The sequence below is a fragment of the Cyrtonyx montezumae genome, unplaced genomic scaffold (assembly GCF_038088225.1).
Source record: "Cyrtonyx montezumae isolate F1298 unplaced genomic scaffold, pur_monq_1.0 scaffold_7, whole genome shotgun sequence".
In the NCBI taxonomy this organism is placed as follows: domain Eukaryota; kingdom Metazoa; phylum Chordata; class Aves; order Galliformes; family Odontophoridae; genus Cyrtonyx; species Cyrtonyx montezumae.
In genome coordinates this window covers 12,017,825-12,042,400 of record NW_027072078.1, presented here as the reverse complement: position 1 = coordinate 12,042,400, position 24,576 = coordinate 12,017,825, and the positions used below count along the sequence as shown (strand labels likewise).

Genomic DNA, 24,576 nt, shown 5'->3' with positions numbered 1-24,576 from the left:
ACTAAGCTCACTATCACAGAATATCTATTTTGTGAAAATAACAAAAGCATTTTTAGATCTAGTTGCTGGACATCACACGTCTTTCACAAGCCTCCCCAAATTACCTCCTCTTTTTGTGCATTGTAGTTCAGGAATGAAATGGGTGACTGCAGAAGGGCACTCAGAAGCCAGAACAAGAATCTCCTCAGGAAAATGCTGATGCTGATAGTCTCAAAGCACACCCAGTGCTGAGCTGCCAGGACCTGGCTAAATGAACACTGAGGAGATGTACCTTCAGTTTCAGCTCTTCCAAGATTTTGAGCAGTTCCTCACAGATGCTGAGTAAGCATCCTACAATTTCAGGTTTGGGATGTCTCTGGATGACAGGTGCCTACAACCACACATTCAAACAACTGAATGTGTCTGCTTAAAGGAACCACGGAGGGTGCTGCTCTTTCACTTTGAACCCTTCTCAGGATTGCACTGACCCGATGAGCAGTAATTCTGCATTGCCTTCTCTTGGTACAGCAATTCAAGTATCCAACTCTCTCATCTTGGGACAATGTCCTAAAGATATACATCTATTCTGCCAGCTGTGCTCCAATCCATGCACCATCTGTAGAAAAGTGTGCTACAGTAACAATTAAAAAAATTAAGATTCTCCATATCAGAGAGAACAAATGATGGTGACCTTCCTGATGGGCTCTTATCAGCAAAATAGAGCATGACACTGGCACAGCAAACAAAAGTGAAAAGTACTGTCAACTTGAAAGGCAAAAGTCAGTTGTATGGATGCTTCTTCCACTAAAAATGGATAAAAGATCTGAACTCCATGGTTTCAGGTCTTTGCAGTGCTAGGAAAAAAAAGCACATTAGCAAAAAAACTGAAATTCAGTGTATAAGTATAGCATCTCTTCCAAGTATATATAAAGAGAGCCGAAAAGTGCTCAACTCTTAACATACGCATTCAGGGATTTTCTTTGCACCCAGAATCCCACTAGAACGTTGTTTCACAGCGTCATTCTTAATGGTCAGAGAGACGTTTCTAACACATAGCCAAGCTGCATTAGTGCCAAGCTATCCCTGAGCAGCACTGTTTAACAGCTTCTTTCCTCTGAATGGTGGTTTTATGTATTTATAGAAGACAATCTCATTTCCTATTAGCTTTCACATCAACTGACAAGAAATGCTCTTTTAGTCTTATCATATAAAATAGACACTCCATCTCCTTTTACTATAGCAGCCTTCTCTGTATCTATCCCACTTTGAGCTCACCTCTACTAAACATAAGTAAGGAGAAGAGAAATACAGAATCACAGAATGGTTTTGGTTGGAAGTGAACATAAATGTCATCTAGTTCCAAATCCTGGCCAGCCTCTTGTCAGCCACTAAATCAGAGACAAACTTAGGCTTCCCAAGGCCTCATCCAACCTGGCCTCAAACACCTCCAAGAATGGGGCATGCACAGCTTCTGTGGCCAACCTGTTGCCTGCATCTTATCATCCTCTGAGTCAAAAATTTCCTCCTAACATCTAATCCAAATCTATAAGGGCTGCTCCAAAAAGAATGCCTCCAATTTTATTATGTCATCCCATGAGGACAGAGGCAAATGGTGGTGGTATGGCAGCAGAGGCTGAACCTTCCCACCAATATTTGATTACATTCTGTTGTTGTGTGACAGATGGCAGCAGAGGGACAATCTGGCAAAAGTGTCAGACATGGAACTGCAAATGAAGCAAAGATGTATCGCTGAATTCCTCCATGTGGAAAAAAAAATGCAACAATTGACATTCATTGACACTTGCTGAATGTGTTATGGAGACCAAACAGTGGACATGAACAGAGTATGGGAGTGGGTGGTACATTTTGCCAGTGGCAACAGCAACATGAATAAGCCACGCTCTGGATGGCCATGCACAGCTGTCAAAACACAAAGTGAAGAGTATCTTGATCACCTCATCCACAAGAGCAAAAGGACTACAACCAGAAAGCTGTGATACACTTCAAGGCACTGGAAACAATGATGGCAGCATTGGAATGTTGAAGTTTGAGCAAGTAAGTCCTACAAATGCTCATTCAGGTACAGAAGGAACACCATATGCATGTTTGTCGGGGCCTACTGAACAAATATGAGGGTTTCCTGGACAATATAATTACCAGTGACGAAATGTGGTGTCACCACTACAACTCAGAGTCAAAATAGTAGTCAGTGGAAAGGTGATGTGAATTCCCCAAAGATTCAAGACTATGCTTGTTCACCAGGGACTAGAAAGAACAGCCATTGTATTACAATTTATCACTGAAAAGCATTAACTCTTCTTCATAAGCACCAGTGGTTTGCTTAAGTGTCATACACAAGCTATGCAAAAGACACTAATATTTCAATCATGCAGACAGATTACGTATTACTACAGTAAATTGCTCAAGGCAATTGAAAGTGTGAAGACAAGTCATCATCTGTAAATGAAAACATGCAAGTAACTTTTAATTAAACATGATTTCTCCACTAAAAAAAAAGCACAATAAATTATTGGTAAAAGGAAGGATAATGAATTGTATCAAAAGTAATGAATAAAACAAAATTTCGTAAAGATAGTTGGCTGGAAAAAAAATATTTAAAAAGCAAACTAAAATGCATTTCTAATTTATTTTTTATTCTAAGCCTATTTCAATTTGAAGCAAATAGATACAACTCAGGCAGTCAGTGTTCCTAGAGATAGTACAAGGTAAGCCAGGAAAAGTTCCTTTGCAACTATTCCTTGTACTAGTCATCCATTAGGTTAGCAATGCAACACAGAAAGGCCATTTTTCCAGCCAACACTATATTTTCCACATAACCCTGCCAGCTGTACGGGGGCCTTGCTTTAGTGGCCAGAAGATCAAATATTCAACAGTTTAGATAAAAAAAACCATTAGCAACATTTTAAATATAGGTGTCCAGTTTACATTCCAAGGCATTCTGTACAAGAAAAAAAACCAAACAACAGGAACCTTACTTTCAAAATAAAAACTGTGCTGGGATTTGAAATACAGACATCTCTAAAAATCACAGGAGACTAGCAGCTGCAAACTGCAGGCCACAGTGTGGGCTATATGTGCAGCAATGAGCAAGTACACAACAGAAGAGCTATCTCATAGACTTCTGAATGCACTTGCTGAACACTATACTGAGAATCACTGGAACAAGCCGGGTTAGTAGGAAGCACAAATCATTGTTTTATCCTTCTGAACTGGCAACAAGAAGCCTTTTTTTTTTCCTCCCTACAACAGTGTTGTGATGAAGTATAGCTTTTCTTTTTCAAGGACTCTGCCTGCATTTTAGTGGCACTGTTGTGAAATGCCCTTTTCCATTTCCCATGTGACAACAGACTACAGGTTGAAGGCACCATAAAGGATGACAGCTTCAAAGTGACTGCAAAGCAATGTTAACATTGCAGTTGTTTTATCCTTTGTTTTCCCTTGACATGCTGAATGCTTCATTAATTGTATATTCAATAGCTTTAAAAACTTCAACCCAGTCTGATGAAATTGATTTCTCAATTGAGAATGGGAATGCTGCATTTGTTCAATGGACAGATAAGACCTCACAAAATCGACATTTAGCATCAGGTAGCCTACGAGTTAAGGCTGTTGTAAAACACTTCAGAGTTGAAAAAATACTTTAGAGATGGTCAAGAACCAACTTAAGTGAAGAGAAATAGAAAAATAGTTTTTGCAAAGGTAAACAGCTACCCCTAGGTAAAGGACTAATGTTACATACGGTGTGTTGAGATCAACGCCCTGGGTTTTTCATTGGATATCATGCAGATATGAGGTTTCTCTTCCTGCAACTAACCTAGGAATAAGTAAATCCTGATATTCTAAGTGTATGGTTTCGTTCCCATGTGGGATTCTTTTTAAATGTTTCTATCTAAAAATATATACATAAGGGATCTTGAGATCTCAAATTTGATAAGATTATTAATGCTTTCACTTTTCTGTACATCAAAACTTCCAGATTCTCCTGTTTCCTAGCACCACCCTTCTCATCTCAATCTAAAAGGCATGAATAAGGTAGTTTTCTTACAGAAAAGCATGCTGAAAAGGTGAGACAATCATGCACTAGTAAATAGCCAAGAGTCCAAAAAAGAGATAGATCAAAAAATAGTGTTTGTGGAAAATGAGTTATGATTGCTTAACACTACTACATTTTGAAAATCAAAGCCATTGAGAGAACACAAATGAGCAAGGAAGCCAACAACCATCAGGTTGGAGCAGGCAGAGAAACAAGAGTTACTTGTTTCATACTTGTCAGAGGATAAGCGCAACATTTATAATCAAGTTTCGGATGAACCAATTAGTCTGCAGAAGCTGAAAATAGAATAAAGTTGCTTAGCATACTTTCACATGACTATGTACAGAATCCAGAAGTGGATTAATAACTTCTGATAGTCATTGAAATCAACAGCACGTGGTACAGGTTCTGCAAGATAAGCAAAGCAATAATCGTGATAATTGGTCAAAAACTTAAGTTGCTTTAAGTGTTAGCGGATGTAGCAAAGAATAATTCATGAAGGTTACACCAGCTTATTCTGGTGAATTTTGTTTTTGGACAGCAAGGAGTAACTCAGGGGAGGAATAAGCTCTGGGGAAGAAAGAATTTGAATGTGGCATTCATTAATGCCTTGTTTACTAATGAGATAAGAATATGAGTACTAAAGACAGAGAAATTATCTCACATACATGAAAGTAGTACATACTAGAACCGAAGAATAAAATTAGGAGGGGAAAACAGAATAACCTTGTCTGTAATATTTCTGTGGAATATTCATCTAGTAGTGGCTATTCACAAATCACTCAGAATGGATACTTCACATGTGGATGGACAAAATGTTAGAGAATACATAGAAGAGAGTAATATCTGTCTTGAAGGGAGATAAAAACAGTGAATGGAGAAATAGAAAGAAATAAAGATCTATTAAATAAAGACATTCCAGTTTCAAAAGGGACAGATCCGGCACTACTCTTTAAAACTGACCAGGAGAAAGCATGAGAGGTTTTATTTATGCAGTTTGCTATGCTGTTATATACCTTAGAAAAGGAGTTTAGGCAACAGCAAGAGACAGAAGCCATAAGATGTGGAGCCTTTTGTCACAGGTGTAACAAATTCTACTGTGCTTTATTGCAATGAAATTACTGGAACTGGATAGGATTGGCTTAAGGACATTGTGACTTTCTACAGCATATTAAAGGTAAGTAAAACTTAATGGAAGTTCACCATCTTATTTTAAGACTCCAAATATTTGATGTGTGCTGCTGCTCTCTCACTGCACAAATTATCTAACAAGAGTAACTTCCCTCATCTCCCTTATGGAGCAGCCTGTGGCTGATGAACACCTCAAAGAAGTGAGCACTGTTGGAGCAGTAAAAACGCCAAGAGAGTACTGCTACTATGGAACTGTTGAAAGGCAGTGCATTCATGACCAGGAATGAAGTACATGCCCTGCTTATAATTTGACAATTAAACCAGTAAATTAAGAGATTTTTCTTTCTATGGCATCACGCATTCTTATTTATTTTTATCATGTTGTGCAATCTGATTCCAGGAGTCACATGGGCATCTTGAACAGCAAATTCTACTTACACAAAGAAAACCATTCAAAAGTGGTCACTTAAAAGGAACATAACTGATATAAAGATAGCATTAATTATTACTTTAATAGACTTCAAAGGAAGAGTTGCTTTCCCTTCCATAAAAGCGCTATAGCATATTAAATTAACAATTTTCATTTGTACACATGGCAACACTTCTATCAGATAATAAAGTTAAGCATGCTTAGACTGAAATAAAGATGAAGTTCCAGCAATGAAGATGTACTTGAAAGGAAAAAAAAAATCAACAGAAACGTTAATTGGCAAGGATATAAGAAACATACTAAAGCTTTGCAGTAGCTGGGCAATTGTGATCAAGAATCTATTTCAGTCAAGACATTTGATAATATTTTTTACATATACATACCGTCACAAAAAGTGAGCTATGCCTTTATTCTGTAACTCAACAAGGGGAATAGGCAGGTATAAAGTACCTCACAATCTCTGTGAAAGCTACTTCCAACAGAGCAGCATCACAAGTGTTGTATTTTGCAAGTCTGATGTTTTCTCACATTAAAAATCATAATCACACACTATTCACTGTATGAACTATTTTGTTAAAGAATGAGGGAAAATACAACTCATGGTCTGCTTCTGGATAACATTACCAGTTACTATGTTTTAGTACAGACAAACTGAATTCTCATCCAAAGATGCTGTCCTGTTAATAGAACCAAGGAAAGATAATTCCTCTACAATTCAGTAATGATACCTGGATTAACAGTATTGATTCCCATGTAACATCTATTCCTTCTAGAATTCCAATGGTAATGAAGTGTGTATTAATACCATTCCTACGGCTTGAACAATTCCAGATTTCCTGTTCTTTGCAGCTTTACATAATGTGAAAGAACAAAGTTGACAGCAATTCACTGAAAGATCAGGACTTGTGGGCTGGCTGGTAGCATGCACCATTTTCTGAAGAAATATAAATAATAAAGAAAACCTTCAGAAAGTTTAGAAGGAAGAAAAATCCTCCCCCTGTTGTTAAAACAGGAAAAGCCTGTTTCAGAATAAAATAGCAGAGTACATTTTGTTTATGAGATCAGATGGAAGCAACACACTCTATAAGGAAATTCCATATGGCAGATGTATGTAAACACAGACAACCTGCTATACCAGTTCTGTTATGAACTTCTGTTGCAACCTCAAAATATATAATCTTTTGACCATTATCACAGCAACAGTGTAGGTAAATGCTCCAGCCATTACTTGCTCAGATTAAGCACAGCTCTCCTTTAAAAGGAAACATTACATAAAATGGTACCTTCTCAACTAAATCAGTGTATTCAGACATACCTGCTTAACTGTCCAAACTTTTACTACATTTTTACTCCTTTTAGCTCTGCAGAGCCAATGTTCTAAGAAATACATACAGTTATGCAACAACTATTTCCTAACCAATTGTCTATCTCTGATTATCTAACCATCACGAACAAACCAAGGAAAAAATACTCAGTGAACTTCTCCAGAGACTGACAAAACTGACATCAAATGCTAGCAGGATAAACAGCGACAAGTGCAGAAAGAGAGACTGCATTGGTAAAGATATGGAAGGGATGCATACCAGAAAACTGCCTGAGGAATTATGGTAAAAGGAAAAAAAAACTTTTGAAAAGCGTTTCATGCTTTTACAGAGTATACAGGCTTGGAGGGTAGTGGCAAAAGGGAAGATGGGAGGAAATAAGCCTGTACCAAGCTTTTAATCTTCCCTTAATTGTACTGAGAGTCTCCAGCATTATCCCTGGAGAGAATTAAGTATAAAAGCCTAAGTAACTCAAGCAAGTTCCCTAACAACCCAGCCCTTTCAGAACAGCACGACTTCTTTGAATGACTCAGTTTCTCAAAGACTAGGTCATACAAAAATAGTACTGTATGGTATATTTTTATGATGCTAAAACAAATCAATGATACTCCACCTGTTTTCCTCCAACTAGTACTTGGGAAGGTCTGAATAGAGTTCTGGGAAAATTTACAGAATAAAGACTGTCTGAGTGTTTTGGAAAGTAGAAATTACTTAGAAAACAATCAGAGGTTAAAAAGTAAGCAAGTTTAATTACATCAATAAGTATTAAATGCAAGATGCAAGGTTTAATTTTCGAAGCTGATTATTTATCACCCTCAAGCACATAGCATACAAGCCTGATCTAGAGCCAAGTACTGTGGGTAAAAAGACAACAGAATTTTATTAATGCAATTTAAAATGAAAAAAATAAAAGCCAGAGGATTCTTGGAATGTAAGCCTTTACTTGCAAGCTTCGCATTTCTTTTAATTTTTGCTTTGAAACTTAACCAAGAGACTATTTTAAGAAGAGTTCAGGGAAAATACACATTAGTGGCATTATGTAATCAAAATGGGGTGAAGGAAAAAGGAACAGAGCTTTCAGCACCACACCACTGACAGTATGATACACATTTACACATTCTTATAAACCACAAAATTCAGCAGCAGCCTGAAACAGCAATAGATAAAAACACAACTTCTGTGAATATCCACTTCTTCACAAATTATGAAAGTTTAGGGTGTATATCCTTTAGAGGGCCCCTATGTCTTACTACGTGCTTTTAACAAACATTTGTTATAAAAACAATTACTCACCAAAACAATATGTAAATGCATCCACAAGCAGGATGTTACATAAATTCCCATGAGATTTAAGTGTTAATGAGGACCTGTGGCCTCATCAGAGAATGTTTCAGGCCTGATACTTTCACACTGCTACTGGATATATTTCTAGGAATTTTGTAGCTCACAGGAAAAAAAGAAATAGAATTCCAGCAACACACACTAACCCTGCGAACTCTAATTGCTTGAGTTCCAGTGTTCAGACTGAAATAAGGATTGATTTGAGAGCAGACATTTATTCCTTCTTTCCCCTCACCTGGTACTGGCCATAATCAGGACAAATGAGAGGCGGGGTCCTCTAATTGTTATTTTTTGCCAAAGGAGATATTCCATAATCAGTCAATAGCGCTTTATATTTTCACTTTTAAGCATATCTCCAAGATACCAAGAGTTTGTAGCACTTTGATACAACTTACACCAGCGCAACATTTAAGCAAATGGATTTCAAAAACATCGATGTTAAAACATATTCATTGATCTAATAAATGGCATTCCATTACTTGCCTTACCCACTACATAGTACAAGCAGAAAGCACCTATTCAAATGCAGCATGCAAGCATATATTCTAAAGAAATGTCTTGGAGGAACACACAACCATATCCACATAAGCAACTAAAATTCATTGCTAAAAAGAAGCTTCTAAGGGATTCCTGTTTTCACAAGAACCTAGAGGAACCAAACGGCTCCAGGATAGAGAATAAATTTGTTTTGTACGAGGAAGTAAAGAAACAAAGGACTAAGACAATAAGGCTGACTAGAAGATCAGAAAGCATCAGCCTCCAAAACCAGCTCACCCACTCCACTCTCGCGGCTGAGTAAAGGAACAGTGTCAAACCCAAAGATCAAGAAATATGAGCAAAGTCTTCTACAGCCGATCACTTTGGTATCCATTCTAAAGGCAATAAAGTACCCTGACAACAGCAAGTGCAGTTGTAAGCACCAGGCAATTTGACACAGAAGTTTGACACACCAAATGAGGACTTAATGCATTATTATATACATGCAAGATAGAGACAGATTAGAGATTGTAGCTGTGCATATATAAAGACAACTGTGTTACACATTTTTTTCTATGACAGATGAGAACAAGATAATCAATATGATTCTTCTGAAAGACAGGGTTAAATAACAAAAATGGACTAGTGAAAGTACTTAAGTTTCTTCCCTGAAATAATATTCATAGGCTACCAGTTGTTTGCCACAATACACAGTTTTCCCCTGTTTAGTACATCCAGCTTAGAGATACCACATTTAGTAATACAATCTGCTGAGGATGGGAAGCAGTTGCTTTGCTAATAAAAAGCTGGTTATAGAAAATGCAAGTTTGGCAGTAATGCTTCCAAGAAAAATACAGCCTCGAAAGCACCTGCAGAGTGTATGTGTATACATTACATCTTGATCTTCTGAAATTTAAATATTTTAGGAAATAATCGAAATACTTCATGTTCTTTAAAACAGGATGAGTCCATAATTTTCAATTTTATTTCTAACCATAAAATATGAGAAAGCCAATAAATGCATTACTTAGCAGGAAGACTAACATGCTTTCTGGATTTCTCTATGTGCTCTTTTCGCAGTGACGAACCTCAAAAAAATCAAGCTCTGCAATATAAGTTAAGGCTCTTTGAAGTCTTTTGAAGCTAATAAAGATGAACATCCACAAAGGGTGTAAGAGTAATCATATTTTTGCACAGTATCTGGCTTCATGGTCTTCAAGCTGATGAGCATTACTACAACAACACAGAACTGTAGCTAAGAGAAATGCCACACTAGTTAATCTTAAAATACAGCTCTACAAAGCCTGAATCTCCAAATGGTTAACGAATGACACAGCCACAAAATATTGCAACAGAAATAGGAATAAAGAGGGACACTGAGGTGAAAACAGATGACACACAAGAACAAGAGTTATGTTAAAAAATGAAATGAAAAAATGAAAAAAATCATTTTTCAGCCTTTTTCCATTGTTTAAGTGGTATCCTGAGTGCCTAAGTCTGTCACCTTAAACAAATGACAAATAAAGGGAAATTTGCAAATTTCAGACTGGATCCCCTTCACCTTTTGCAGAAACTGTGCACCATCAAGAAACCAGAAGGCTACCTTATAAGATAGAGTCATGAAAAACATTCACAAAAATCTGTGTTTATATAATTAATACATACATTAAATAATTAATGTACCCAAGTTGCTATTTTGATATGCAAACATTACTTTTCTGTTTTAAATCTAACTACCAGGGATAGAAAGCTATTCCATATTCATTTAAATCTGCTCTTTCAGACAATAATTTGTTAATATTAGAAATGTTTGGCAAAGGAAAACAAAGGGGAATATCCTAGGAGTTTATTACAAAGGTACTCAAAGCCAACAACACAGCAGTATTAAAGACAAGGTTCTGCTCTCTGCTCCCACTTAGCTCCACAAACTTCAAAGCAATTGTACTGTATTCATTTGAAATATACACACTTTGCACAAAATAAAACTAGGAGTGCAATTTCACATCTTATCTTGGTATACCAACAACTCTGGATTCTTTCCCTACTACTCACTCCATGTTTTTACCAGTATTAACACAGAAGGTATGAAGGTGGAACGTTAGTTACTTGCAACTCTTTGCTCATATCTTGCCAATTCTGTGATCACTGTCACATTCAAAAGCCAGGAAGGAGGATTTTTCATATTCCACCCCCCTTCCATGTGTTAGTCTAGGAAAAATATCTGATTGCCTATCATCACTTCATGCTTCAGTGTCTAACACACTGGCTCCATCCCTCTGCATACAAATTTGAATCTTACAGCAGCTGAAGATTTGCAGAACAGTAGAAGACAACAAATTCCACACGCCCGAGTCCTTCCACATCTCAATTCCATGTTGCATTCCATATCCAATACCATGGAAAAGTTCTTCCTTATTCTGACAAGGTGGTTATTTGAGAGTTTGCTGGTCGATTCCAGCTACAGTCCAAAGACAATCTACTGCAATCTGATCACTTTAACATTTCTCAAATAAAACTTCATTATGGAGATGAATAATCAAGGTAGAGTTTGAATAGTCAGTGAAGAGGGTGACATGAAGCAGACAAAAAGCCACGTGTTCCACAACCACCTTCTTATACTTTTGTGGGTTTCTAAGCAGTTTACTATTTTAAGTATTTTAGTTTATCATCCATTCTGTAAAGCTAAATCGCCTTCATTTTATTAACTACAGTTTTGTGTCTCTGCTATATTTGCCTACAGGAAATCAGTAAATTGTTGCAAAGACTTCTGCAGCTGATTACTCAATAATATACTGACAGTAGTACAGCAAAATCAACCTGAGAGCTTGTTTGGCTGGACATTAACCCAATTATTTCTCTGATTCATCCCCAATCACCACATCACCCCTTTTTTCCAGTACCTAATTTCTCACATCTTAACTAATCTCTCACTTAATGAGATGGAAAGAATTCCTGATAAGGAACACTGAAGCAGTGATAAGTGCAAGGAAGTACTGATACTTACATGTGACTCCAAGTACTCCCTAAAAATGTCCAAGTAATTGGAAATCTAGCAGACAGAGAAGCAAGAACTCTCTCCTGTAACAATGTGACACACATACTCAGAAGGCTAAGGCAAGGAAGACAACCTCTCTGAAACGCTGCCTACTGTATTGCCTTGTAATATACCCACACATGTCTCAGTAACATTACACTGATAAATAACGCATTTATAACACAAACAAATGGATTAAAAAGAAAAATACTTCTATGTTTATTTTCATTAATGTATTTTTACAGTGCCTTCATAATTTCTACTGTAATAATTAGATACGATTTCAAAAGACAAACTGATACTGCATGGAAATGCACTGAGAGCTATGGCCTGGATTCTGTTGGTATAAACCTTGCTCAAAGTCTCACTGTATGCTGCATTTAAATCAGCCTGTCACTTCATACAAGTATTTCCTAAACAGCATTCCATTGAAGTTACTTGTAACATTTATTCTGTTTTGACAGACAATGTTTTTTAAACTAGCTCCTTAAACACTAACATTTAAAATGTTCAGAACTTAAAGACAGTAAGAAAGCAGTTTCTTCCAAAGCTGTTGTTTCAGACCAAAGGACCACTGAATTATCAGACAGACAAAAGCAGGAAGGAAGTTACACTACTGTTAACCAGACAACGAGATGGATAAGTGCTGATGGTTATGAAGAAAAAAAGAATTAATATACTCATTCTGACCTCACAGTGGCCAAGACTCCCGCTCTCCAAAGTTACTGCATACCGAGGTAGTAGTTGCTCTTCATTTACTCAAGATCAAGTGTTTCTCAGAGCATGTTCAGTGACTTCTAACTGAATCTTATTCCACACAAAAGGAAATTGGTTATTTGTTTGTTATTCAAGGAAGCCTGAGTAATTCACTGTGGTAGGAAAGACCTCTAAAAATAAGTCACCTCTCAGCAGATTCACTCCCTTCCTGTCTGGGCCTGAATCACTGTGCAATTGCGTGAATGGACAAAGCTTGAGATGAACTACAGAACTTCTGCAACAATGATATAGTTCAAATACAATCATTTCACTCCCCCTTTGTTTAAAAGATTACAACTACTAGAGGGTGGAGCAAGTCAGTGACCCATCAGGGTGTGCCTGACTAGAGCTCCTTGTGTGCAATCCTCTGCATTTATGTTTATTTTTGGATCTAACTGCTCTTGTGGTTTGGGGCAAGGTAGTTAGTACTGCACTAACTCAGTGACGCTAAAGAGGGAAAGCCCATCTTATCACCACAGAGAGTATTTTATCCTTACACATTCATGGAGGACCACTGAAGTCTACAGTGTTATAACAGCTGATACTGCTCCTCAGAAATGAACAGCAGGGGCAGGTGGCACACCAACATCTGACACCAGTGATTCCCACAATCTCCTAGCGCTTCTTTCCTCAGGACAGTGTTTGGCTGTGTGAAAACCTAACCACAGATTTCATCATCTCCAATCTGTTCTAGCAGCTGTGGATAGAAAAATAAGTCTCCAAGGATGAGTAAAGCTCAGAAGTTCAACAGATGTTCCTGAACAGGATGCTTCTTAAATGGATATAGCCACTAGAGAGAAGGACTTGGCCATTTTAAATGGTAATTGCTGTTATCAGGACAATATCATTTGTTTAGACTGGTATTCCCTGACTGTTCAAGAGGGAGACTGCAGAAAATCTTTCTGTGAAGAGCTGAGTGTGTGGTTCTGTGTATTATAGAAGGCAACTAATTATGTTATTGATAAAGAATATCCTCTCATTTCCACAGAGTATTTAAGTTTATAAAATTGACAAAAGAAAAAAGAAAAGTCACTTAGAAATACCTATCTTTTAGATATGCACCCTACTGTAATTCTACTCAAAGTAAGAAATCGCTATATCCTGCTGTATTTTGTACATCAGATATGTTAATAAGCCACATCTGGTCTGTGAAACACACAATGAATACAAGTACAGTTTCTCAATACAGTACAGCTGATACAGAAAAAACATCACTTTTCTAATTAAACAAAAAGTATTTTAATTCATAAAACAATGGTATAGAGATATTTAGAATTCTTAAATTTATAAAAATTAAAATAAGTATATCTTTCTCCCTCTTATAATCTAGTTTTAGAATTGATACCAAAAGCCCCATAGATTTGTCTTCCAAAGAACTGCCTACATTTGTGATAGCAGAAAACCATTTGTTGCAAGTGTGATTCTCACCAGTAGGTTTCAATGTTAAGAAATTTTTACCACAGAGGAAGGTAACTCAAAGCTCCTAGTCCTATCATTTCTGATTAGTTGCACAATAACTGAATGTCAGTGTTGAACATCAGTATATACTTGTTTAAACATGAAAAACAACCACCCTTAATCACATTTTTTGCACTTTTATTACTAATCATAGAAATCCCATATTTATAAAAGTAGTAACAGTTGTAAGAATTTCAGACCAACAGTTTGTTTAGGTTGTTCTTAAACTGCAGTACTACATTATTTCAGTTATGGATAAACTACTTTTTTCTGGAATTAAATTCTCATTATACATGAGCTGAAATGTGTATGTACAAGACTTCAGTTTCTGCCTTATCTATACTCTAATGACACTAATATCGTTGCCATATCCCATTTTCCCATAGTGCCACCGATAATAAATGTATGTGGACCACACATTCACTGTGTGAGGGCTTTTATTAAAATACTTTTCTTTAAAAAAATTATCAGAAAGGTATCACTAATTATTTGCCCATAAAGGCTTCATCAAATCCTGAGATTCATGCATGTCACACCGAACAACACAGAACATAGAATATATAACATAAAAGCTTCCCTGGAAAAAGAAGTATTAATTTTAGAGATACTAAAAAGGATAAGAACACACTATTGCTACTAATTCTATTGCTAACATAATTTGGGGGGAATTTTCTCAAATAATTTTGTCTTGAATACACTGTCAGAACTGAACTGCACTTCATGTAAGCTTTGGGATTAGTAGTCACCCCCAGCTTTGGGAATAGTAGTCAATGAAAACAAATGAAAAAGTGAATTATATTTTTCTGCCTCAGACTAATCAGTAGAGTTATTTTGGTGTGAAATTTTGCATTCTCACTAAGAGCAAAGTGCCAACTAAAAAAAATCATGAAACATTTCACTGCAAACAAACAACAAAGTAGCACCACAAAGCTTTACTGTGGTGTCTGACTGACACCTGCAGCATTTACAACATGCTCTGCAAGATTTCAAAAAATATGAAATATAAAAATAAAAATACTTTCAACATGTGAACTTTTCATCATCAAAAAACCCATTGAATCAGAAAAATCATTATATTAATGATTAAGGAATGAATGACATAGTTATTTCTGTTTTAGAACAGCTTTAAACATACTTTTAAATTCAAAATTTATAACACAGGAACTTAACCTCTACTCCCCCATTATTTCTGATTGGACATTAATCTCTAAAAGCTTCGCAGGAAAAATCATATATATAGCAGAAAGAACTTTGCTTGTACCACTTAAAAGTGAGTTCAAAGAAAAAAACTTTTACTTAAGAAACACTTCTCATTATTATCCTACATAAGGACCTTGGAAAGCACCATCTACATTAAAAATTTCTACAGCACAGGTTAAAATATGTGAAAAAAATAAAACAGCATATTTAAATTTCTAAAGCCAGGGCACAAAACTATAATGCATTTTCAGCAGAGAAAAAATATGCTACAACCAGTAACTATTTCTTAAATATAATTAGTGTCACATTCCTATGGAATACCTAAACTTGTGCAGTTGCCATTTAAACAAGCTGGTAATACAAGTGCAGAACAGTGTAGGCCAACATAGTACCTTACAATCCCCAGAAGACTTAACAGGATAAGTGTAATGCTTACAAAAACACAAACGAATCAAAATCCATTAACTCAGCACAACAATGTGTTAATGGTGTTTCTCAGCACGAATATTGAAGCGCAAACAGTGTAAAGAATGAAGAACCTCATCTGTATGTTCTCCAGACAGAAAAGTTTTAAGGGAACTTAGATGTAATCACTGACTTAATTTAAGTGATTTTATCCATCTGTCTATTTTAAACTCCTTATAGCTGCTGACAAGACAGGAGTAAAGGAGAGTAATTGAAAACATCAGAGTACACTAAGGTAGACTCTCTTGGCAACTGCAGGCAACTAAAGCAAGTTTTTATAAGATAAAAACACCTGCACTATTATACAAATTCCACCAGAAACACCGCCTACGTTATTTCATTAGAAGAAATTATATGAGAAATGAATTTGGAAACCTGTAAGAAAGCAAAGAGTAGTGTGCAATCATGCAGAATATGAAATAGTCAAAAGAATTAAGAATTCTTCTTGTGCAAACTAATTTTAAAGCATTATTCCTATGCTTAGGCTACAAGCATGCTTGTATTTCATTACAAACACTTAAAACATTAAATCCCTTTTCTGCATAAACTGCAAATAAATCTGAATTTACCTCCCAAAGTGCTTTGAAGTCCTTCTGCTCAATCCGAAGGAGCTCACTATATTCTCTGGTAACAATGGTAGCATGGCGAGGAGTGTTATCCAGAATGGACTCTCCAAAAGCAGTTCCTATTCCCAGAGTGCATATTGTTACAGCATCCTTTGAATTAAAAAGGAAAGGATACAATTAGTATTCTCGGATTTAAGTATCTTTATGTCAGATTCACTAACAGCACCACTTTAACATTTCTTAGCAATTTTCTTTTTAAAAAAATTAAGGGTACCAAAGAAACAAAAACAAAAAAAAAACCCCTCACAATATGCTGATAAGCAGCACAGGAAGGTTCAGTGTGGAAGCAAGTGGAACACCTGTTTTCTATGACCACCAGTTGGATAAGGCATATCTGGTTGCAGGCAATTACCTTCAGAAGAAAGTTATGATCTCTGTTTATCTATCTTTAAAGACAGTTCAAAGACTGCTGCGATGACAAAATCATTTAGAAATATCAGAGGTGATCAGAAGGGCATTCTTGAAACAAAATTTTCCTTCATCAAAAAGAAGATTTGACTTACATTTTCTTACTAACAATTTTTATTTTAAAAAACTCATGCATTCATAATGCATTTGCTTGTCAAAAAAATAAAATCAAATCAATCTCATATAATTCAGATACTTCAAGAAAACTATTGAGCTTGAAAACAACCATAATTAGGTCTACAGTAATTGGGATGGTCCCAAGCATACAGTAAAGAACATTTCAAAAGGTCTGTATAAGGAAATGCCCTCTATATGATGAAAAGATGTCTAATTCAAATCTTTTAGCCAGAAAGTTCTCTGTGACAGTTTCAGTATAAATTAAGAGGTCCTGCAGGCAAAAAATAAAAATAAAACAATTAAAAAAGACTACTAGAAATTAAATACCTTATTGAATAAAGATCTTTAGATATATTTTTTATTCTATGCTTATAAGTGGCTATGTTCCTGAGCACCACATTGCAGCTGGGCACTTAATCTCTTACTAAGCTGGACCTTAACTGACTGTCTTCTGAGAAATTTAAAAACAAAAGTAGAAATAGTTTTAAAAATCTATACAGACAAAAGCTGCAGTGTTCTAAGGAAATAATACATGCATTTAGACAAACACAAACAGAAAAAGGTGCTAATTTTACTTGATACAACATTAAAAAGTGTAAATTAATTCTGAAATGTAAGATTCACATAACGGCTACAAAAAGAAGCAGAAAACACTGTCATCCCATCCACTCCACCATGGACAGTAACACAGGGGAGATGCATAAGCATATTTCAGCATCATTTTCTGTGTTTAAAAATTGCATTGTTTTCCTTTCAAGTATCTAATAAGTGGTAACAGACAAATGTTATTAAGATCAAGTTTGTAGCTTTATAATTGCATTACAAAGACAAATGCCCATAATAGTCCAGTACCCCGATCCAGATCAAATTGCTTTTGCAAAGATATTACCATATAAAATTATCTGTTCAAGAAATCAAAATAAATTCTGTTTTAGAGAAGATCCAGGAAGAATTTACCAACTATCAGAAACACACATTCAAGGAAGGCAAATATGAACAGGCACTGTTTGAAGAAAAGAATATTTGCAGTGAGTACATAAGAAGTGGGTGCCTCTACAATACAGGCCATACACTAAAATTATGCTCACCTTTATTGAGAAGGTTCAGATAAAATCTATCTGTTCAGGGTAGAATAACCAACCAGAGTCAGTTAGGTGGATTACAAGTCATGTTTTCATCTCTCAACTTTCTCGCTCTCTTCTTCTTTGCCTCTGCCACCACCCCCCAAGAAACTCCCTAGGATATTTTCAAATTTTGTTCCTTTATAACATTAGAGAATATAAATACAGAATAGAGAAGAAAAGGAGAGACACTGGTTAAGGAACCACTTTCTAAGAGAAAAAGTCTGATTAGGCAGCTGTTCAGCCTTAGAAATAGATTAACACTGAGAAGCATTAGGTAAAGGAGGTGGAGTGTTCCAGCCTAGCTTCATTAAAGAAAATTTCAGACTTCTATCAAGTGGAAGTTTTTTCATTTTTTTTCCCCCCAGACATCACTCTCCACAGTTCCTCAACCAACTAAGGAGCAAGCCCATTTGCGTTCTTCAAGGCTTCAGAGACCCATCTTCTCTCTGCCCTCGATTTATACTTCTCCACCCTCCCGAGGAATCAGGTGTGCATTTCCTATTAGGCCTGTTAACCTTACACTCAAGAATCTCCTGCTGTTCAACATAGAACTTCAGGAGGACCGCTGGCAGCTCAAAACTCAGTTTGCTGTTCCCCTCTGCAATCCCAGAAGCAGCAGGGGGTTCTAGCTGCCAGTAGCCAGCTAAAATTCACGCAGTTATTTAAAAGGAAGCATTAAAGACTTAAAAAGATGAGATTGTTTCCATTGCTCTCTGTCCTCTGAACACACTGTAAAAATGGTATCATTCAAACCAGAGGCTGATTGTAGATTCAGTTTCACTATCTCTGGCAGATAAGATACATGGTGAGAGTTGATGTCAGCCACCTCCCAATTTCATCCCAAATCAATCTAAAGTATTACTGAGTTTGTCCAACCATTCTACAGCTAAGAATTAACTGCAACATTCTGCACTATTTCCTCCCTCATCACAAAACACATTCCTGCATGCTATTCTCCTGACTCGTGACTATATTTTCCAATGTGGCATACAAAACTTTTGTACTCTGAGCAAAGTCATGGTGCAAGACAGAAACAAAGAAAACAGGAAAAAAAGTTGACCAGTGTTAGGAAGAAAGAAATGGAGTGTTTTTGCTGTTCTGCTTTTTTTTAATGAAATTTAAGTTAATAATTTTTTGCATTTAAAAGGAAATTGATGAATCTGGTTGTAATGAGATGGAAAGCACAACAATGACAACAGAGCAGCACAGTCACAAGGCTGTGGCAAGTCAGGGTTTGCTCAAATGCAATAGTTGTGGGCACAAAAGAAAGAAAAATCTGCCTACCTTAGGGAGGCCTCACATATGAAGAGGTCTCCAATAAGATAACCCTTGCCTCCACTGCCAACCCTTACATGAGTTCTGGGAAGGGATGCATCTTGGCTGCACCCCTTCCAGTCACTCAGGTACACTGCATGCACCTGAGCTCCCCTGGGTCATTCCTGACTTCCAACCAGATGCTCAATCAATGGTTCAAGCTGTGACTTAGCATTTTTGCTATACTGGTTTATTTTTAATTTCATCATTTTCCCATACTTTTTCACCTTTATCTCACTTCTGCACCTGTGTCCCTCCAGGACTCCATACCATGTCTGTTTAATCAAAAATCTGCAAAAGGCAGCATTTTGGAAATTTGCTTATTATTACTCTGATGCAGCTCAGCCTGTCTTTAGCAAAAACTTCCCTTTTGTAACAGAGAAGCCAAAGTATATATGTGAAAGTAAAGTAAATTCTTTATGAAGCAATCTTCCTGATACACAGGATACATAGCCCACACTGGAATGTGTTCCAATCATCATTCAGAAATGAAGTCGTTATTATCCACTACTTTTAATGATAATGCAGCAATATCCTTCCACACTAACATTTCAGTCTGACAGCATATGTTAGGCCATCCTCTTTATGAAAGACAAGATTTACTTAAAGGAGTTATTACACTCCTGAAAAAACTAGGAACATGTTCCCCTCTAGTTCCTAATTAAAATATTTGCAGATCAAATTAACTGTACTGTAATAACATTAATTGTTTCCACACATTCCCATCTAATCCTATAAATGTACCTGCCACATCAGTTTTTCTTCCTAGGGTATCCAGCAGACAGAATCAAGATTATTTTTCCTATATTGCCTTTACATAAGCTAAGTTAAATCAAAATAATCATGATGCTGTGGAGCTCAGTACAGACTAAAACACCTAGCTTCTCAGCCAAGTCTGTTTGTCCAGCAGACTCTCTCTGTGCAGATAGAGCAGTTCTCACACTCAAATGAGTAACTTTGGTCTGCTTGAGCACTAAACTACGGACTGCAATAAAAACCTCTGTCTCAGCTTCATATAGGCCATCCCTGAAATACACAATGGCCATTTTACATTTACATTCAGAACACAGTATTGCAAGGAGTGTCATCTTGAAATCCCTTCCCTCATTTCCACTTCATCTTATCACATACCTTCTTTATCCTCTGCTTCAGACATCCAGGAAATTCTTCCCTTTCTTACACAGACACTTGTATCTCTTTTTACATTGTCATTTTTCAGCTCATTTGGCTTTTGATTCTCAGCCTTCTGCATTTTCCTACAGCTGACACTGCTGTATTACCCAAGCACTCATAGCTCCTCCTTCAAAGCTCTTCTAAAAAAGGCTAATTGTTTGTAAAGTCAGCACCATGTGTTTAGTAGCTTGGCCTGGTTTTAAAATCTAAAATCTTATCATTTTTAAAAGAATTCTCATCCAAACACAGACAAATTGTCAATGGCCCACAGCATGCACTGAATCAGCTGGCAGACTACAGCAAAACCACAGATTAAAATGCTCTTTGATCTTTGTCCTTTTTATTTCTTCCCTTCCCAGCAGAAATTTCTTCTGGTATCAGACAAGCATATAAATCTTAATCATTTAGGGCAAAAGTCTCTGAATATAATCCATCGAAAGACAACACTGAAGAATCTGGCAGAGATGTCATACTGATCCTTTTGTCATGCATTATTCCCAGCTTTATTCTGGGAACAAATTTACTCACACTCATCCTCCATAACCTGTTCATTTTAAAAGTAGACTTCAAAAACTAAGTAAAGATGAGGCACTTGACAGCTTTTCAAAGACAGTGCAAAATAGAAATATCTCTGAAAGGAACTTATACTGCTATATATTTTGGTAGGTAACAGTGCCAAGTAAGAATTACATTCAGAATCTGTTCATAACTGAGGGCAGTATCTCATTCTAAACAGAAACAAGCTGCCAGTTCTGTTTATTTTGAAGGGTACTTTCTGATTCATCATGAAATTTTAAAATACAGTATCTATCAGGTTATTTGTTTCAAGTAAAATGAGGTAAGACCAAGCAGTTCATTACATTTACCTGCTAGCGTAATACTACCTTGAAAAAACAAAACAAACCTATATTCTCCTCTTCAGTCTCTTCTTGATTATTCAACAGCCAGAAAATTCAAAACCAGTTTGTACAGAAAGCAGATCAACCATGGATCAGAATATACTGGATGGGTGATTTTGTCAGATCTCTTTATGATAATCATATTGTCTCATTTCAATGACAAATGAAATTACTACCATGATCATCAGCAGCTAGCATATTTTACTGCCTTGGTGGAACAGGAATAACGGTAACAGAGAAATCTGCACTAGACAAATTCTTTAAAACAGATTCAGTAAGCAGTTCAATATGATTTCCAAACCAGCCACTGCAGTAGTGAAGTGTATGTGCTGCTTGTTACACGTTCTAACACTGCCCTCCTGTGACATAACACAGCTTTGCAATCAGTCGAAAAGTTTCCAAAACATGATGAGAGTTTATCTGTGAGATCCTAAATGTATGCTCATTATAACACTTTAGTAGGAGGTATTTTTCTATTTACTGATCATAATAGAAAATCCTAAGTAATGTAAACATTAATGTTGTTTATGCGAGTTTTCAAGTTAGTTCTTATCAGCATTACTAACATTTTCTGTAAATAATCACAGGCACTAACAGCAATAATCTGAATTAAGTTATACTTCACTAGCTTCACTGAAGACTTGATCCATTTACATGTTTAGATCCATTTTGCTGTGCAAGATATGTATTTACGTGCCTTTGTAAGAGTAAAAGCCAAGATACTCCTGGTAAGCATAAAGTGCACAATAACTTACTGCGCTTCCAATGGAAAAAAAAGAAATAAGCTCCAAACACAGCTTCATAAACAGTTAACACATATTAGCAGCTATATAACATATTCTCAGGATCACTGAAAGACAAGCTTCCTACAAAAACAAACACCAAGTAAAAGAGGAGCTAGTATTTAATTTTTAATCAAAAGTATCATTACTATGTTTACATTAACACAATACTCATTATCACACAATTACAGGATAATTCAAGCTGCAAAAAAAAAATCACGAGGTCATCTACTATAACCTCTTGCACAACTTAAAAGTTATTAATCACATATAAACACTTTTTAACTAATAAGAATCTAACTAACAAAAATCTCTCTTCCTAGGAGATATGATACAGTGTTTCTACAATTCTACATCCTAAACATGTAAGCTTAAATTTTTGTAACAGCACTAAGTGCATAAAACCAAAGTAAAACTAGCCCAAGAAGTTGAAGAGCAGGCAAAGGAAACCTAGTAGCAAATAACAAAAGCTTCTTAAGGTTTAAGAGACAGAGAAAGACATACACTAAATAGGGAATGAAGGGTAGCTTTGAACAAGGATACTTTGTTTTGAACAAGATATCCACTGAAGAAAATATGAAAAATGAAACCTTGTTTTTGGATCCAAACATTGATAAATAGAAACAAACACCACAGGAAAAGCTGAGGGCTTGGCTTTCTGGGCTCAGGAAAACAACAGAAAACATTCTGCTGGGAAACAGCAGAATGAAGCTTCTAAGTTCTATAGATACCCAGAATAAAGAGAACTTTCAAGACTCAATAAATCCTGAAGTAGCATAGCTCAAAATTTTAGAAAGACTGTCCACTATGACCACAAAAAGACAAGAGACAAACTTGTGGATTCAGGTTGCACTATGGTTTGTTTCTCAGTTCTGGACATGGAATCAGCAATTCCCAGGAGACTCTCTGCAGCTACAAGCCAGTATGATAAACAGGTGTAATAAATGAGAAGCTCCTGTCGAAATTTGGCTAATTGTTGCCAGCTGAGAAACAATGACCATCCTAGTGAAACAATAATGGAAGTAAAGCAGATTTGAATTTCATTTTCTATCCCAGAATGCTTCTGTGAGGACAGAACTTACAGGCAAAGTTGAAGCATCTTATTTCTTGGCCAAGACTCTGACAGTGGAGCTATTCGAAGCTCCAGAATCTATCACACATGGTTCATTACCCACACATAACTTTGGAGGTAACTTTCTGGTAGTGACAAATGGTTAGGGTTAGCTGTCTTCAATAGGTGTGGAACAGAAGATGGAACTTGCTGGGAGAGTTGATTATTAGTTCTGCTGTATAATCCAAAAGCAGGATGGGATTATTTGTTTTGTACTACCATAAACTGCTGATTTCATGATTATACAAGTAAGCAAATGACCTTTATTACAGGCAGCTCCTTCCAAAAACACTATTTCTCATAATAGTGGTAACAGCCTACCTAGCTATGTGTACTGCAGGTTAAAGGAACAAAGTGAGCAATGGTGTCATTGACAAATGAATTCCCTTCAAATATTAGGAATCATTTTCCATCAGCATTAGTGCTATTTATGGTACAACAATAAAAAGCAGAGCAAGTAATCACTACCATGTCTTGGCAAAGGTAGCTTTGGCTTCTTGGAGCTGCTATTAGAAAATGTGCTCCATGAAAGATTACAGGTATTTGAGCACTGGCCATCCATTCTGAACTGGAAGCACAATGCTAGCAACTCAGTCTGTCAGTGCTGTGACTGTGAAGCTAGTCTATACTCCCTCCATCATCTGGGTCTGCAGTATGCACAGTAGGTAAGTATTTCTAGCTGAAGAAGGACTATCACTGTCTCAACCAGGAAGCTAAGGTATCACTGGAATAGGATGCAAGAACTGAAGTCAGGACAAGAAGCAGAGAATCAAGGAATAACAGGAAGGACATGGCATAAACAGAAAACTGGAGCAAAGCCAGAGAAAATATTGGGCTCAGATATCATCTAGGGATCCCCAGCCACCAAACCTCCCTAACACTAGAATGGTAAATGCACAACTGCTTCTTCTGGCAGTGAGGCTGTATCCTATGGCAACTAGAGAGTGCTAGAATTCAGTTCATTGTTCCAGAGAGAAGGAAATGAACGGTTTAGAAATTACTGCGGAATATAATTTCCATAACTAGAACTACATGAACTATAGTTCTGTAGTTCCCTATTGGCAGGAATATGCAGTGAACCTGAATGAGTTGAAGAAATGTTTACATTTCTTAAGAAGTTGAATTGCTCAATCCTCCATCTAATGGAACAAATCAACACTCCAGATCCTTAAATTTCACATTCAGAATGCTCATGCAGGTATACTTATTTCTCATTCAGTAAAGAGAATTGGGTCATAACAATGGTGCAGTGCCATCTTTCTGCAAACACTGGAAAATATTCCTTATTCCTTCTGACTTGCACAGAAAAGGGTCTCATCAAGCCCAAACTGTGACAATACCAGTTACAACCAGGCCATGCTGAGAATTGCTCAAA

At 36.5% G+C, this 24,576-nt stretch overlaps 1 protein-coding gene across 1 annotated transcript in view; it reads right to left on the bottom strand.

Moving 5' to 3' along the window:
• RAPGEF4 (Rap guanine nucleotide exchange factor 4) overlaps positions 1 to 24,576 on the bottom strand; it is a 147,969-nt gene that overhangs the window by 110,901 nt on the left and 12,492 nt on the right. Inside the window, exon 4 of the mRNA XM_065751175.1 lies at positions 16,217 to 16,363. Coding sequence (XP_065607247.1) covers positions 16,217 to 16,363 — 147 coding nt within the window. The remainder of the gene's footprint in view (positions 1 to 16,216; positions 16,364 to 24,576) is intronic.